A 14,480-nucleotide genomic window follows, 5' to 3' on the forward strand; every position below is an offset into this window, starting at 1 on the left:
ATGAGTTCAGCAGCTTCATGTTCAATGTAATATGGCAGTCAACCAAACTGCTAAAGAGTCATGGCAATTAATTACTCTGATACTGATTTAAACCCTCTGCCAATGTAATGAAAAGAACCCTCAGTGCAAGTGGATCCTAATGGCTCCTGAAGGTTGCCTGTGCTTGCCCATATTCCGGACTGGGATGTGTCAAGGAGGTGTCAGTTTGTGGCTATCAAAAACTGACTAAAGTTGACTGGGCTGCTTTGGGAACTGAACTCATTTTCATCCATTCAAAAGTCTTAGTCAAGGACTTAGTAAATGAATTTGAGCTGAAGCTGAAAAGGAAGGTGCTATAAATGTAAAGTTGCCCTTACCTGCCTCCTTTATGTGTTTATACACGTCATCCGATCCAGCGGAAGAGTACGGGATGTCATCGTGTGCTACGAAGTCAATCTGCCAGTGAACAGAAGAAGAATCACATCCCTCCATCACCAGATTTTGGTTTACTGGGGGATTGTTATCTCTTTGCTTGACCTCAGCTAACTTGCTTTTGACATTCTCATCCTAAAGCCATCACCTAAGTGTATTGTACTAGATTGGGCCTGCAACTGGCTCTGTTGTATGATCAATTATGAAAAACAAGAAATCCCTCCAAAAGCACTGCCACCTCACTCTGACTGGCTCAGTGTGATATGCAGTACAAAACCCAAGACACAGGCTCCTGCTTTTATTCATACTGCAAAAGCAAGTGGTGAAGCCTTGGCTTTCAAAACCATGGAGGCAGGATAATTGATTCTGGGTCCTTAGGGTTATGCATACCATGCATGCATACCTAGTACAGTCATGCTGTCGTTTTGTCACCCAGTGATGTAGACACTAAAATACATCCTACTTAATTATGCTTTTGTTAAGTTTCATGTGTTGCAAGGCAATCAGTAGCATGTAAAACACTCCATCCTGCCTTTTAGAGGGCATGTGGTATTTTTACATATTGCACCTGTTGCCATTAATAAGAAGCGCGTCTTTAATTCAGGACTTCAGTCACGAGGCGACAACTTTCCTGGTTTACCATCTCCTTTCCTGAAAGTCAATTTATCAGTAATTTTTTTCGGTGTTATTTTACCCTTCAAAAATCCCAGTAGAGAAATTATCTCAGCATATTGAGAAAAAAGGCAAAATAAATGCAATGTTTTCTGACAAAGATGGAGGCAAGGAATGCTATGTACCTAATTTCAGTGACAAATTAACTGAATTAAATAATTTGTTCACCTTAACAGAATTTCAGACTTGCTCATTCTCAACTGTCAGTCTACAAAAAGGAAGGGAGAGATAAGGGGAGAAATGTACCTTATGTTTTTCAAGGAACTCAGGTGTCAGCGTCCAGGGTGCATCTCTGATGACCTCATCCACATAACGACAGTGTCTGAGGGCTTCATATCGCTCAGTTTCACTCATCACAGTGAAGCCTTTGAATTTATGAGTTAAATCATCACTGCAAACTAAAATACAGAAGTATGAGCAAAACGGCTCCACATTCAGTAAAATTAGCATGACCAGGAGTTGATTATTCCTAAATAAATCCATTAAGTACTTAATGATTAGCTTAGCAATTTTTGGGGTGTTCCAGGACATCTAAGAGTTCTCTTTGGAGCAGATACAACTGTGTAATAATGAGAGAACCTTCTCTATATAGAGATGCAGCCAGAGGCCAAGTAGGATATTGTTAAGACACCTCAGGTGGTATCCTTTACATGCTAAGGTAAACTAATCCCACTCCTAAGTGGGGATTTCACGGGCTGTGGTATTTCAGGGGTGATGGCCAATGCTTTGAAACCAATCAAAGCACACACTGTGGACAATCACAGAGCGCTCAGTAACTCCAGGTATCACAAAATGGTCGAGGCAGGAAAACCACTCGACATCACCTCCTCCCAGCAGAGTCAACTGCAGCTAGCTCAGTTGGCCTTCCAAAGATGGAGACCCCTCAGCCTCTCTGAGCCTCCACTTCCTGCTTTTTATTTTTATGTAAACAACACTCTAAAAGGTGGATTTGCCAATGAAGCTCAAAATCATAGTGGGACAGTTTCTCATTAAATAAACCTTGATGGAAAACAAGTCTTAGAAAACTTTATAGGAATCTGTCTCCTAGCTTAGCTTTTGAGTTCAGCAGGTTTTACAGAAAGAGAAGTAAGGCTCGTGCCATGTTCAGATGGAAAGTTGCTGAAGGAAGCCCCAAGGAAAGGACTGGGAGAAGCCATATGCTCTAGTGAAATGAGCAGAGTTAAAGGTCCAGAAATCTTGCATCTTTAACTCTGGATGTACCAATACTTTGCCACATTGCTTTTAAAATGGGGGACAGCAACATCCACATTACCAGAGGACTGTAGAAGTTAGGTATTGTCTTTCTACCCACGTAACATTGTGCAAAAACCAGTGACCTCCACAACCATCTCTGTCCAACATCACAGCTACAGCAGTCATCTGACACCCCACATAGAATAATGTGATACCCATTTATAGCTGGGTTGCCAGTGGTTGTCCTTCACCACAGGTCAAACCTGTGCCTTTGGATCTTTGTCTGTAAATGTACTCGACAAATGATAAATGCAACATTACCAGCGCAGCAGTGAAGTGTGAGAGCAGCCTCACAGCTGCTGCTGCTTTCTAATTTGAAAACATCAACCTATCAGGCAAGGTGCTGGCAAAGATGCAGTCTTTTTTGAGATCTGAAATGGATGTTCTTGCTGTGATGGTCATTAAGGACCTTCAAAGTAGAAAAAATGTAGAAAGGTTTAGATAGCCCTGAAGCTTGTGCAAAATTCAAAGCCAGATAATAACATATGTATGAATTTCAGCAAGCAAAATGCTACTCTGTCCTATTATGTCAGTTTTGATGCCTGCTGACAAGAAATTTAATGGTGATCAAAGCATTTTCAGGAGAAAGATCCCTTCAGAGACTGTATTTGTATTTATTTACAGCCTTTATGACATCTTTAGGCTGTACTCTCCTGGAAGAAAAGGTCTACCAAAATTATTGGAAAATAGTAATTTTTGCTTGAATTCTGAGGGCAGGTTTGATTTTATTTTTTGATTACTATTTGTTCATGTACAATGCAGACACAATACCTTCCTTTGTACTTCTTTTGAATCTGTCATCCCGCTCTAATGACTGATTTGGGAAGGTATAAATGTCCTTTTTAAAAAGAAAATTTAGGTCCAAATAATTGTCTTCACAAGAAGAAGCAGAAGGGGTTGGTTGTGAGGCCCACGAAGACATGTGACACTGGTGCTTTTGCAGCACAAATTGTATGTGGTGTGGGAAGGTGTCCATTTTTTAAACATGCCAACACACAGTGCCTTGCTGGGAGAAGGTGCTGATGAGTGCTGGCTGCTTTGTCCTTCATGCCAAAAATAAGGCAAAGTGAAGCTATGCCATGAATTACAAAGGAGCCATGCTTTCTCCCCTAAGCTCCTTTCCTTATCTGGGACAACCCCTAATCCTTTAAAAACAACAAGATGTACATAACTCGCTTTTTTTTTTGACCTCACAGTCTTGCGCTTCAACTTGTTTCTTCTGCAAGTTATCTGTCTCAGCAGGAAACCAGAGAATCCTTAATGTTTCTTTCCTAACAAAGGGACTTGTCCTTCACCTCACAGGAAGCTCCATGGGAATTGCCACATTTCATAGACTTGAGTAAAACTAAAAAATGTGTTTATAAAGAGATCTTGTTTTTCCTCCGTGTTGGGTCTTCCCCCACCCTCCCCCTCAACTATTTGGGACAAATATGCAAAATAATGCACCTTATAGTACCTGAAGGTTGCACTCATGTTCACTGTAAAGCATTTGAGCAGCTGAATGAAGGTTGCTGTGAAATGTTTCTGCGAGGAATATCTCAACCCTGGAGGTGCAAGGAAAATGGAACCAAACTGCACATTTATGAGGCTTCATGAGAAGAGGGTTTGCACAGCCAACTAGGCAGGAAAGAGCCACCCTCCAGTGACTCCTCTGGTACAGGCCAACTGCTGAATAGCTGTTAGCCCAGCATACAGCAAGAAAAGAAGATATTCATAGCAAAAAAAATTAAGAAAGTAACCTGCCTGGGGATACCAGTGAACTGAAATTACATTCCACTCATGACCTACATTTGGGTTTCCAATGACAGTGGACCAGACTTAGCTTCTGTGATGATGCTGAAGGCTGGGTCTGGACCTGGCGGGCAGAGGTCGTGGTCTGTGCCTGGCTGGCAAAAGGACCAGTGAGCCAGAAATAAATAATGGTTGCTCTCATTCACTCATTTCCATCTTTGAACAATTTTGAGCAAATAACTGAAAAAGCTAAATTATTCATATGGAGCTATTTTAAGCTCAGGGCCTTGCAGGCACCTGCTTTAACTAGAATGGGAATTGTGCCTGTGCTGCTGAGGGCAGAATTTGACTTTTACTTTAATTGATGCAATTGTAAAATGTAATTCAAGGCAAATCACCTATGGAAAGCCCCTGAGTGAAACAGCATTCAAGTTATAGTGTACAAACAGCTGGGGGTGGGAGCACAGCAATAACTCTCTGATAGTGAAGCACAGAAGCAAAAATCCAGTGCAATAAATAATTCTGATCTTACCTCCTACTAATAAGTAGCTATTTGGGAATAGAGTTTTGGCTTGCATAAGGGCTCTAGCATGGCCGGCATGGAAGAGGTCAAATATTCCATCTGCATACACTCTGACAGGTCTGTCAACTGTGGAGAAAGAAACACAACAGTGATTTTTCAGTTCCCCAACAAGTTGCACTTAATTCTACTGGATGGCATTTTGTTTCCAGGTTAGATGATTGCAAAGATTTAGCCCAGTTCTGATATTCAAAAGCACCACAGGTGACCTTGCAGTTTCTGATACTGCACATTACTTGTTCTTTGTACTCTCTGCTGTTTTTCCTCAGATTTACCCTATTTATTATCATCCATCATCCCCATATTTTAATTTAGCAAAAATGTCATCTTCCTACCTCATTCGGAGTTCCACCATATGTCTTGTTCTTTTCTCTCTCCCTTTCTAATCAGATACGCCTTATGGATTTTTTCCCATCATCTCCCTTTCCTCCCCTCTTGCCTTGACTTTTTTCACAACTTACTGCTGAAAAAATCTATTGCTTACCTCTTCTGCATAAACCTCTTACTTCACTTTTTCCAGACTTTGCCCAAGTTCTTCTCTCTAATGAGCCTATGACTTCTTTTTCTCATGCTAGCACCCTTACAACTCTTTCTGTACAGCACCTTCAGCAGCAAGCAGCCTCCAGATTGAAAAAGAACTTGCTTTCTCAAATTACATGCTTTGCCACCTCCAAACAAAAGCACAGTGGAGATGAAAGCAACAGAGCACAAACGTCCATGGACTGTGTGTGTGTTTCAGTGACAGCCGAGAGATGTCTCTGCAGCCAGGACATCCAGGAGTCCATGGGAGAACACTGCTCCTTGCACAGCTGAACGGAAAGCTGCAGCTTGCTCCTATAATGTGTACATACTTTAAAAACTAACTTTAAACAAGTAGAATAAGTAAACAGAAACCTTTAAAAAATAACCTCTTGAAATATGAGGGGCCTGAAGGATGTATTTGGGACTTCATGTGAAATCATCCTGCTTCTCCAGTCCAATCTGATGCCCAAACAGAGAAACTGGCAAGTAACCTTTAAGGCCACTGAAGGTCTTGATGGGATCAACAAGAACATCAGTGAAATAAGAGTGCTCCAGCACACAGCGGCAGTATGAGATGAGAATCCAGAATGTAGCTACAACATAACAGAATTTTCAGGCTGGCTGGAGTGGGCTGGCAAGCCTTCCTTCCAACCAACATCCACAAAAACATCAAACTCTAACTTGAAATGTTTTCTCTTGTTGATTCTCTAATAGAACATAATGTAGTTGCTGGTTTCTTCTCCATTACATGATAGCACCAGACATTAGGCTTTTGCTCTTGAGTAGAAGGCACAAATGAGCATTAATTGATGTTTGTATGGAAGAAGCAGTGCTTTGGGAGTGCCCACGATCCTGTGGGCGTAACTCTCTCCACATACCTGGTGTTCCCAGGCGGGCTTGAGCAATGGTTAACTTCTCATGGGGTGCTTGGCACTGACAGCTTGTTTCATCCGCAAATGGAGCAGGTGCTGTCAGAGTCTGCAAGGAGGAAAAGGCACAAAGAAAGTAAATTCATTTTCACCGCCGGGTAGTTATAGAAGAACCACTTAATTGCAGCAGAATGCTGTAACCAGACTTCATGCCGGCTTGTTCTCTGGGGATTTTAGCTTTTTGGTCACAGAATTCACACAGGGTAGAATGGTGAGGAAAATAAAGCTTTTTAAACATGTCATGTAACTGAATTCTTTGTCTCTGTTAGAGAAGTTTGGTCATCTTTGAGGTGGGTGAAGGCATACAACTTTTCTGTTTGCAGAACCAAGTCAGGTTGGATGGTGTGAGCAGTTTAACCCTTCTCAGTGACTCCGAAGGCCAAGGAAAAATGTATTCTCTTACCTATAAGTAACAGCTGGAAAAACTATTTGGGACTTAAAAAGCTGCAAATGAGCCACCTCTTAACAAGCACCCTTTCCTGCCACTGGCATCAGTACAGATAACTGGGAGAAGAGGTTGTTTGGTTGTGGTTTTAGTCAGAATTTCCTATAATTTTGAGGAGCCATTCAAAATAAAGGCAAGGATGCAACCTTAAGTCCCGTTTAACAAGAGCTGACTAAGCCACAACTCCTTCCTGGTCTGACACATTCTGTAATAGTACTAAAATACTCTAACTGTGATCAGAGCACCACAAGGGTACTTGCTCTGAGGAGCTTATAACCTAAAGATATGAGACAGTGTGAGGATGTGTGAAGGTAGACGTGGCATTATCTGTCAGGAAACTTGATTACTGAATTTGTATTTTCTGCCCATGTCTATGTAGGAAGTTATCAGCCATCAGACCCTCAGATATTTATTATCTGCCATATGGTCTGATAGGGAAAAAAACACACTTCTACAGCTTTTGGCTTGAAATTTTTACAAAAACGTAGCTGAGTTTCGGTTTGCTTTGTTTTCGAGATGAAGTGGTGGTTGAGAAAAGCCGAAGGAAATCTGTCACTTTGCCTCCACTATGATTTAACTGGGAGTTCATGGCTGTGCAGCTGTGGCTTGGTTGGGTTTTGACAGTGACCATTTGATGTACAGTTGTCCACCAGTTTGAGTACCCGTGGATGATCATAACAGCATCCCTTTTTGCCTTTACACTGCTTTTTCAGATTTTTGATGCTGAATGATTAATCACTGAGCATTTAGCATTCTTTAGCATCCCTGAGACACTTTAGGGCATGTCATGCCTAATTGCTGCTGATCTCTGGGCTCACTGGTTTGTTGCCTGGAAAACTGAGGACAGTAGTAAAACAACAACAAAGATTTCAAGATTCATATCCAGTTCTTTCTGCTGATCTGCCATTCATTTCATTTACTGCAAGTAATGCAATTTTATGTAGGTTTCCTTTTTTTTCCCTTTCCCTTTTCCTCTCTTTTTTTTTTTCCCATACTCCGAAATGTTAAAGGAAATGAACATCATTAGCATCTTTGTGATGAAAATCACAGCATCTCTGCACAGACAAGGTTAAAAATGGAGAAACTATGACCAAGCCCAAATTTCTGTCTTGGTTTCATGGAGGGGAACTGTTCGTCAGGCCACCCACGCTGCACAGTGTAGAACATTACATATAATCATACAGTGCCAGCTCTTTCCTTTATTTTCTAAATACTGTCTTTTTGCTTCTGCCTTTGCTATTTCTGGGTGCTAATCTGTCTTTTTATCTCCAAGCAAGGTCAAGTTACACGGCAGCCCATACAGCCTGGTTCCTGCTGAGATAAAGAGGAAGGCAGAAATGTAGAAACAATAATGGCTATGGTCTGGGGCCTGCAAGTGGTAATCAGCTCCTAGTTTGGCAGAGGTTGTTTCCTTGGAGGTTATTTGAAGAAAATAGGCCTGGTTTGCAGGAAGATATCTCTTTTTCCCCTCAGGCAAACACCGTGGTGCTTTTCATCCATGTAACCACCTTTGCAACACTGAAATTTTTCTTTCCGTCTCTGCTCAATGAAGAACAACTTCTATTAGCTTTCCATTGGTCCAGCTTTTATGAATGTTTGTTATTAAGGTTCACTTTACAGATCAGGGCTTAGAACCAGACCTGTCAATATTCCCTTTACTCTCTGACCTCTCAGTTACTGGATATGAAACTACATCAAATGCAATAGGTTAAAACCAGCCATATTCTGTCAAAGCCATACAGAGAAAAGCATAAACAACATGGGCTGACAGATCAAAGGAAATCTATAGCAATAGCTTCCAAACGACTACTCACTACTATTTTATCTGTCCTAGAAAAATTATTGCTAAGCTTAACAAAAACATGTCATGAATAAAATGAGACCATTTGGTTTGTATATAAGCCCATAAGAGAAAATATTTCAAGAAATTATTAAAACCCAGAAATACTTTATCAAACCTTTCCAGTTTGTATATAATTACTTGTATTCTTTCCAGTTTATTGATGGTAATAATTAGAATTGTGCGAAAACAGCAAGTAATTTATATAGCAGCTTCTTCATCTTGGTTAATCCATTTAAGTTCTTTTGGAAGTTTGCTATAGTTTTGCCAATAATCAGATGATTAGACAAAGACTTTGTACTTCTTTCTCTGATAGATTTTTAGTCAAGCAAGTGAAATTAGTCTCGTATTTTGGACCAAGGTAAGCTCCTGAGACTTGCACCATCCTGTAGTAATATGTGAGAGAAAGCTTATCACATGTCACAAATAGAGAAGTCATTGCAATAATAGGACTTATTAATAATATTTACTTCAGAAAATGATAGCAATAAGAGTCCTGTTTCCTGGAAATGAAGACACAGAATTCAGTAAAATGAAGGTATGGGAAACCATCATATTTAGTAACCCTTGCATATTAGAAGCTGTTCATTCTATGAGAAGTTTAAATAGCATCTTACTTGCTTTCTAGGAAATTTGCAAAATAACTGGATGATGTTCAATAAACTTCAGGATATTAAAAGATGGGAGGTAGATACTGGGGGCTTTCCCAGCAAGAACCTCATAGCTCCATACGCACCAGCAATGTCTTTGTAACCCACGGCTCTATTTCGTGAGACAGTAGCCCAGAGAAGAGAGCACAGTGTGGTTGGTAGCCCTGAGCTGGTTCTGGGGCCAGGACTTTTCATGAAGAAACCCTACAGAATGGCTAGAAACACCTTATTTTCACTTATATCTTGATGCTGCCCTTTTATTATCACTCTTCACAGCCTCTTAGGCTACTGTAGCCATTTAACTTAGCTCCTAGGCATAAGATAAACACTCATGTTTGTGTTTCTAATGATTAAAAGAAAAGTTGTTGGTGATTTGCAGAGGATGAGGAGTCCTACCACTGAGAAAACAGGTCAAGAACACAAGCAACTCCACACGCTGTCTTTTGTTTACAGCCTCTTGTGTTATTGTTTGCTTGCTTTCTGTATGTTTAGTAGTTGGGCTGGGTTTTTTACATAGCAGAAAGGAAGACAGAAACTTCTTTGAAGTAGGCAAATGTAGACCCATCCAAGACATAGTGGACCTGCCTTTATAACTCTGCCTGCAGGATGACTGTAGGAAACAGCTAATGGAAGGAGCTACCGCCTTTTTTTTATTATTATTTTTTTTTTTATTATATATATATATATATATATATTTTTTTTTTTTTTTTTTTAATTCATGCAACTACAGTTACCTTGTCTCCTCCTCTTGGTAAAACTGTATTGTCATCTAAGATTTTGCCATCAACAAAGGTCGATGAAATTTCAGATCATGAACCAGTACAGCTACAGAGGTAACACTTGATAAAGCAGGCTGGGCCTGTGCTTATGAAAGAATTAAAGTGGCAGGGAAATTCTGCAGGAGGTCTGATGCTGTAACCACCGTTTGTCTCAGAGGCAGTATTTAAAACAGGTAAGTGATTTCACTGGAACAAATCACGTGGGTAGGGTCTACCCACATGAGGAATGATTGTTTTGGGAACCTGCTCCTTATGTTGGGAAATAATAATTACAGAGCAGGAAACACTGCTGTCAGTTTCAAGGAATATTTAAGAAAAAAACCCATCAAAACTATTGAAAAGTAACTATGTGCAAATTTCTTAGGTATGAACACTTTTGTAAGTGGATAGGCCTTGTTAAGGACTACCAAGGTCCTCCCTTAGAGGTTCAGGAAGCAAACACTGTCAAAAAGGAAAACCATGCTGTCTCCTACCTGTTTGGATGAGCAACCTTGATCCAAACAGGTAAATTTATGAGCATTTAATTTAATTGCATGTTAACGGTGGTTGTCTCCTGGTAAACTTTTTACAAACAGTTCTAATATCAATGCCAATATCAAAAAGTCTAGCCTGTTCTCTCACAGTTCAGCTCACTAAGGGAGGTGGATGCAAACTAAAAATATGGCAAGCTAGCCTTATAAGAAAAATAACTTCAGCATTCTGTTTGCAAGCATTTCAAATCTGGGCTTTATCTTCAATCAAATTTACTTTGCTCATCATTAGTATTAAGGCAGTAATTATTAAGTGCAAGATGCAATTACAAATTGAAGATACTGCAGAAGAAAAGCAGCTTCCACTGCCTTTTCAAGAATCATAATGATGTATATATGTAGAGATTCGTATATTATGAAACTAGAACAACTATTATGTAATCTACTCTAATATTTGCAAAAGGCAAAAGAATTTTGTGACAAGATTCCTGCGTGACAGCCATGACTTTTGACTGAAATGGAACACATTAGTTAGAAAACAAAATCATCCTAGAGGTAGGATGGGTCCCAAGTCAAGCAGAGTTCAAGTGAAAGAGTAGCCAATGAAACACCTCAACCTCCATGAACACCAGCTGGAAGAAAAATGCAACCCTTGACAACTCATCCACCTGAGCCCACTCCCCCGGCACGGCCAAAAGGAGCTCTGCACTGCTGGTGATCCGGGCAGGACTCACTGAAAGAGCAAACTGCAGCTATGGCACTGTGAAGCCCGTGAGCCTGGATGTTCTGTCCTGATGGCTACAGACAGGAAAGCTGTCAGATATTCCAGCACTGAGGAAGGACACACAGCATGCCAGGACAAAGAAGCTTGTGGCTCCTTCAAAGGGGCACTGGTTGCCAGTTATCAGCCTGCAGACACCATTGCCAAGAACCAAACTGGCTCTGGGGCGTTTGCAACTCAATGCTCGGTGGCAAGTGCTTGCTGGCCCAGGAGTACTGCTGAAGGTTGGCCATGGTCAACAGACCAAAAACGTGTAACCACTGCTCTAATGCCACTCTGTTTTACTGCTCAATTCAATGGAAATAACATCAACACCTGTGTTTTGAATGTCTATTATGCATGTCTTTTTACTTGCACATTACTGTATAGAATCACAGAATCATGAAGGTTGGAAAAGAGCTTTGAGATCATCCAGTCCAACTGTCAACCCAGTGGTACCACTGTAACCCCTTGTCATGGGTTAGTACAGTTTGTTTTTTTAGTTATAAAAGAATGTAAAATAATTCTCCAGGTCAGGACCTAGGAATTGCTTTGGAAGACACGGGGACCTATCAAAGAGTTAGCTGGAATATTGACATCTATTCTGACCACTGAAATTGTTGGCTGCGACTTTGGGAAGTACCATATAAAAGCCCGTGAATTTCCTGTAGGTGGGTCCTTTTTTCTTCTTCCTTTGGCCAGAGAGAGACAGGTAACATCAAGTTGGGCCTGCTGCTCCCCCCCTTTTTGTGGGGGGAGCTGGTCTGAGGCCTGGCTGGATTCCATCGGCTCCCAGATGAAAGCGGAGGGGGAGGAGAGGTTGCTGTTTTGTAACAGCTACTTTCTTCATACTTCCTTGGAGCAGGGAGAGATCTCTGCTGGGCCTTGATAAGAGCTATGGGCACCATTTGGGCCGAGGCCACCCTGATTTACATTGAGGGGTGGGCCGAGAAGGCATTTATGATCCTGCCTGGGTTTTTTTGAGATTCCAGACTGCCTGAGTGCTCTGATCTCTGATGTTTCAGTGAGTTCTTCTTCCCCCATCAGCTCAGCCTTAAACATCTAACACCATGAGCTACAGAGAGGAGACAAAGACTCCGAGCAGATTTAACTCTTTCTTAGCAACATGAAGTTTCCAGAGCTCAGCCCTTCTCTGAGAGAGTAAGGAAAGACAGAGTGAACGTAAAGAACAACAGCATGAAGTCAGTAGAGCAAGAGTGAAAAGACTATTGGGACAGAAGGTTGAAGAGTTGGTTGTTCTATTCTTACTTGAGCCATAGAAATGAACTCTGTATTTAAGTCATTCCTTTAAATCATGGGAAAGATATGCATTTGGGGAGATGATTGTTTTAATTTGTGTGTAGATTTAAGCAAAGATGTTTGTGATGAACTAAGTAATATCCAATAGGATGCTTGAACAAAGATAAAGATGAGAAGCCTCCTGCGCCAGTGAAGAAGTGAGAAGACATCTCTGTACCTTGAGGTGAAGAATCCTTTGCTTTTGGAGGTATTCATCTTTAAAAGGTGACACCCCAGTATGCAAAAGTCTAAGACCCATGACCCATAAGCAGCTTAGGAAACTGCTCCTGGGAGGGTCACAAAGGCAGGTTTCTCTGGGTGGTTGTTTTTGTGACAGTTTTAAACACACAAGAGAACTGTTCTAAGTTGTCAGTGGGATCCATGACTCTAGAAGATACTCTTCCCCTAATGAATTGATGAAAGACTATTGTCAGGTAGTGAAACTGACTGAAAATTACAAGTTTTGTCTCTTTATGTTGTTTTGTAAAAAAGTGAACAGTTTGTAAGGGGAGGGAAAAGTGTTTTTGAAGTTTCATTCTGTTTTAGTTCTTTTTTCAACTTTCTTTTTTTCTATTCTTTTAGTGTATGTTAATAAAATATTTATTAATTTTAAGGTTAAGCCTGCTTTGTTTTTCTCCTAGTCTGTCTCTCACAAAAGGGGTAAGTACCATGACCAAAATTTAGTGAATGTGAAACCACTACACCCCTAAACCACCAAAACACATCACCCAGCACCAGATCCAGATGCCTCTTGAGCACCTTCAGGGATGGTGACTCCACACATCCCTGGGCAACCTATTCCAATGTCTGACCACCCTAACACTGAAAAAGATTATTCTAATATCTAATCTGAATCTCCTCTGTCTCAGTTCAAGGCCATTTCCTCTGGGCCACTCACTGCACACATAGCAGAAGAGACCAGCTCTCACCTCACTACACGCTCCTTTCAGGCACTTGTAGAGAGCAATGAGCTTCTCCCTGAGCATCCTTGAGACTACACAAACCCAGCTTCCTCAGCTGTTCCTCACAGGACACATTCCAAACCCTTCACAACCCTTGTTACCCTTCTCTGGACACACTCCAGCACCTCAGTATCTTTTTGAAGTGAGGGGCCCAGAACTGGCTGGACACAGTACTCAATGTGCGGCCTCACCCGTGTTGGGTAAGGGTGACAATCACTGCCCTGGTCCTGCTGGCCACTCTACTGCTGAGACAGGCCAGGTGCCATTGGCCTTGTTGGCCACACCCTGGCTCATGGTCAGCTGGCTGGTGACCAGCACCCCCGAGTTCCTTTCTGCTGGCCAGCCCTCTAGTGACTCCTCCCCCAGCCTGTAATGTTGCACAGGGTTGTTGTGACCCAAGAGCAGGACTGGGCACTTTCCCTTCTAGAGCTCCTGCAACTGTCCACATCCTATTGATGAGTCTGTCTGGGTCTCTCCGTAGATCCATGCCACCCTCAAGAAGATCAACACTCCCACCCCACTTAGTGACATTTGCAAATTCACCTGATATATGGCTAAAAGAACCCAACTCTGCTTTAACACAGGCAAGGGTTAATATTCTGAAAGCAACTCAGTTATATAGCTAAACTGTTGGGTGAATTTGGCCCAATAATCAATCTCTACTTGTGCTTCTTTACAGAGACAGTTTACATTCATCAATTATTTCATGTCAGAAGTAGACAGCATTTTGTATAAACCATTACTCAGAAACAGAGCTATGAAGAAGCAAAAAAGACCCAAAGCTTTTTTTCCTCCTGCGCAGAAAACACATATTATGCAGTTCCTCAGCTGTCAGCAGAAAAAACTCTGGGAAGATCTATTTTCCCACAGGGAGGGCAACGGGCTTCTTTACAAGATCCCTGACTCATGCAGTGCCTTTCTGAAGAGGTTTTCACCTTACACCATCTGTTTGTACGTGTGTAAAACAGGAATGCAGATTACATGGAAACAAAGGACACACTGGGATACACAGTTATGACTGAACTGAGTGTTTGCGCACAATTGTGAATGTGTGAATATACACTACACATATTCTTGCTTGTGTAGTCAGTATTTGCCTCCTAATTCTGTGTTACTTCTGTTCCACATCTGCGCGTGTGCTGGGTTCTTTTTACATTTTATACCTATGTTATATTA

The 14,480-nt window shown here is 41.3% G+C and overlaps 1 protein-coding gene across 4 annotated transcripts in view; it reads right to left on the bottom strand.

Annotated features, from left to right (window-relative positions):
• The window catches only part of PCYT1B (phosphate cytidylyltransferase 1B, choline), a 45,191-nt gene that overhangs the window by 15,588 nt on the left and 15,123 nt on the right, over positions 1–14,480 (bottom strand). For all 4 annotated transcript variants that reach the window (XM_040056294.2, XM_040056295.1, XM_040056293.1 and 1 more), the window contains exons 2-5: positions 6,049–6,148; positions 4,601–4,717; positions 1,330–1,481; positions 357–435 (exon numbers count right to left, since the gene is read on the bottom strand). In XM_040056294.2, coding sequence (XP_039912228.1) covers positions 357–435; positions 1,330–1,481; positions 4,601–4,717; positions 6,049–6,148 — 448 coding nt within the window. The remainder of the gene's footprint in view (positions 1–356; positions 436–1,329; positions 1,482–4,600; positions 4,718–6,048; positions 6,149–14,480) is intronic.

Source organism: Hirundo rustica, chromosome 2 (assembly GCF_015227805.2).
Source record: "Hirundo rustica isolate bHirRus1 chromosome 2, bHirRus1.pri.v3, whole genome shotgun sequence".
Lineage (NCBI taxonomy): Eukaryota > Metazoa > Chordata > Aves > Passeriformes > Hirundinidae > Hirundo > Hirundo rustica.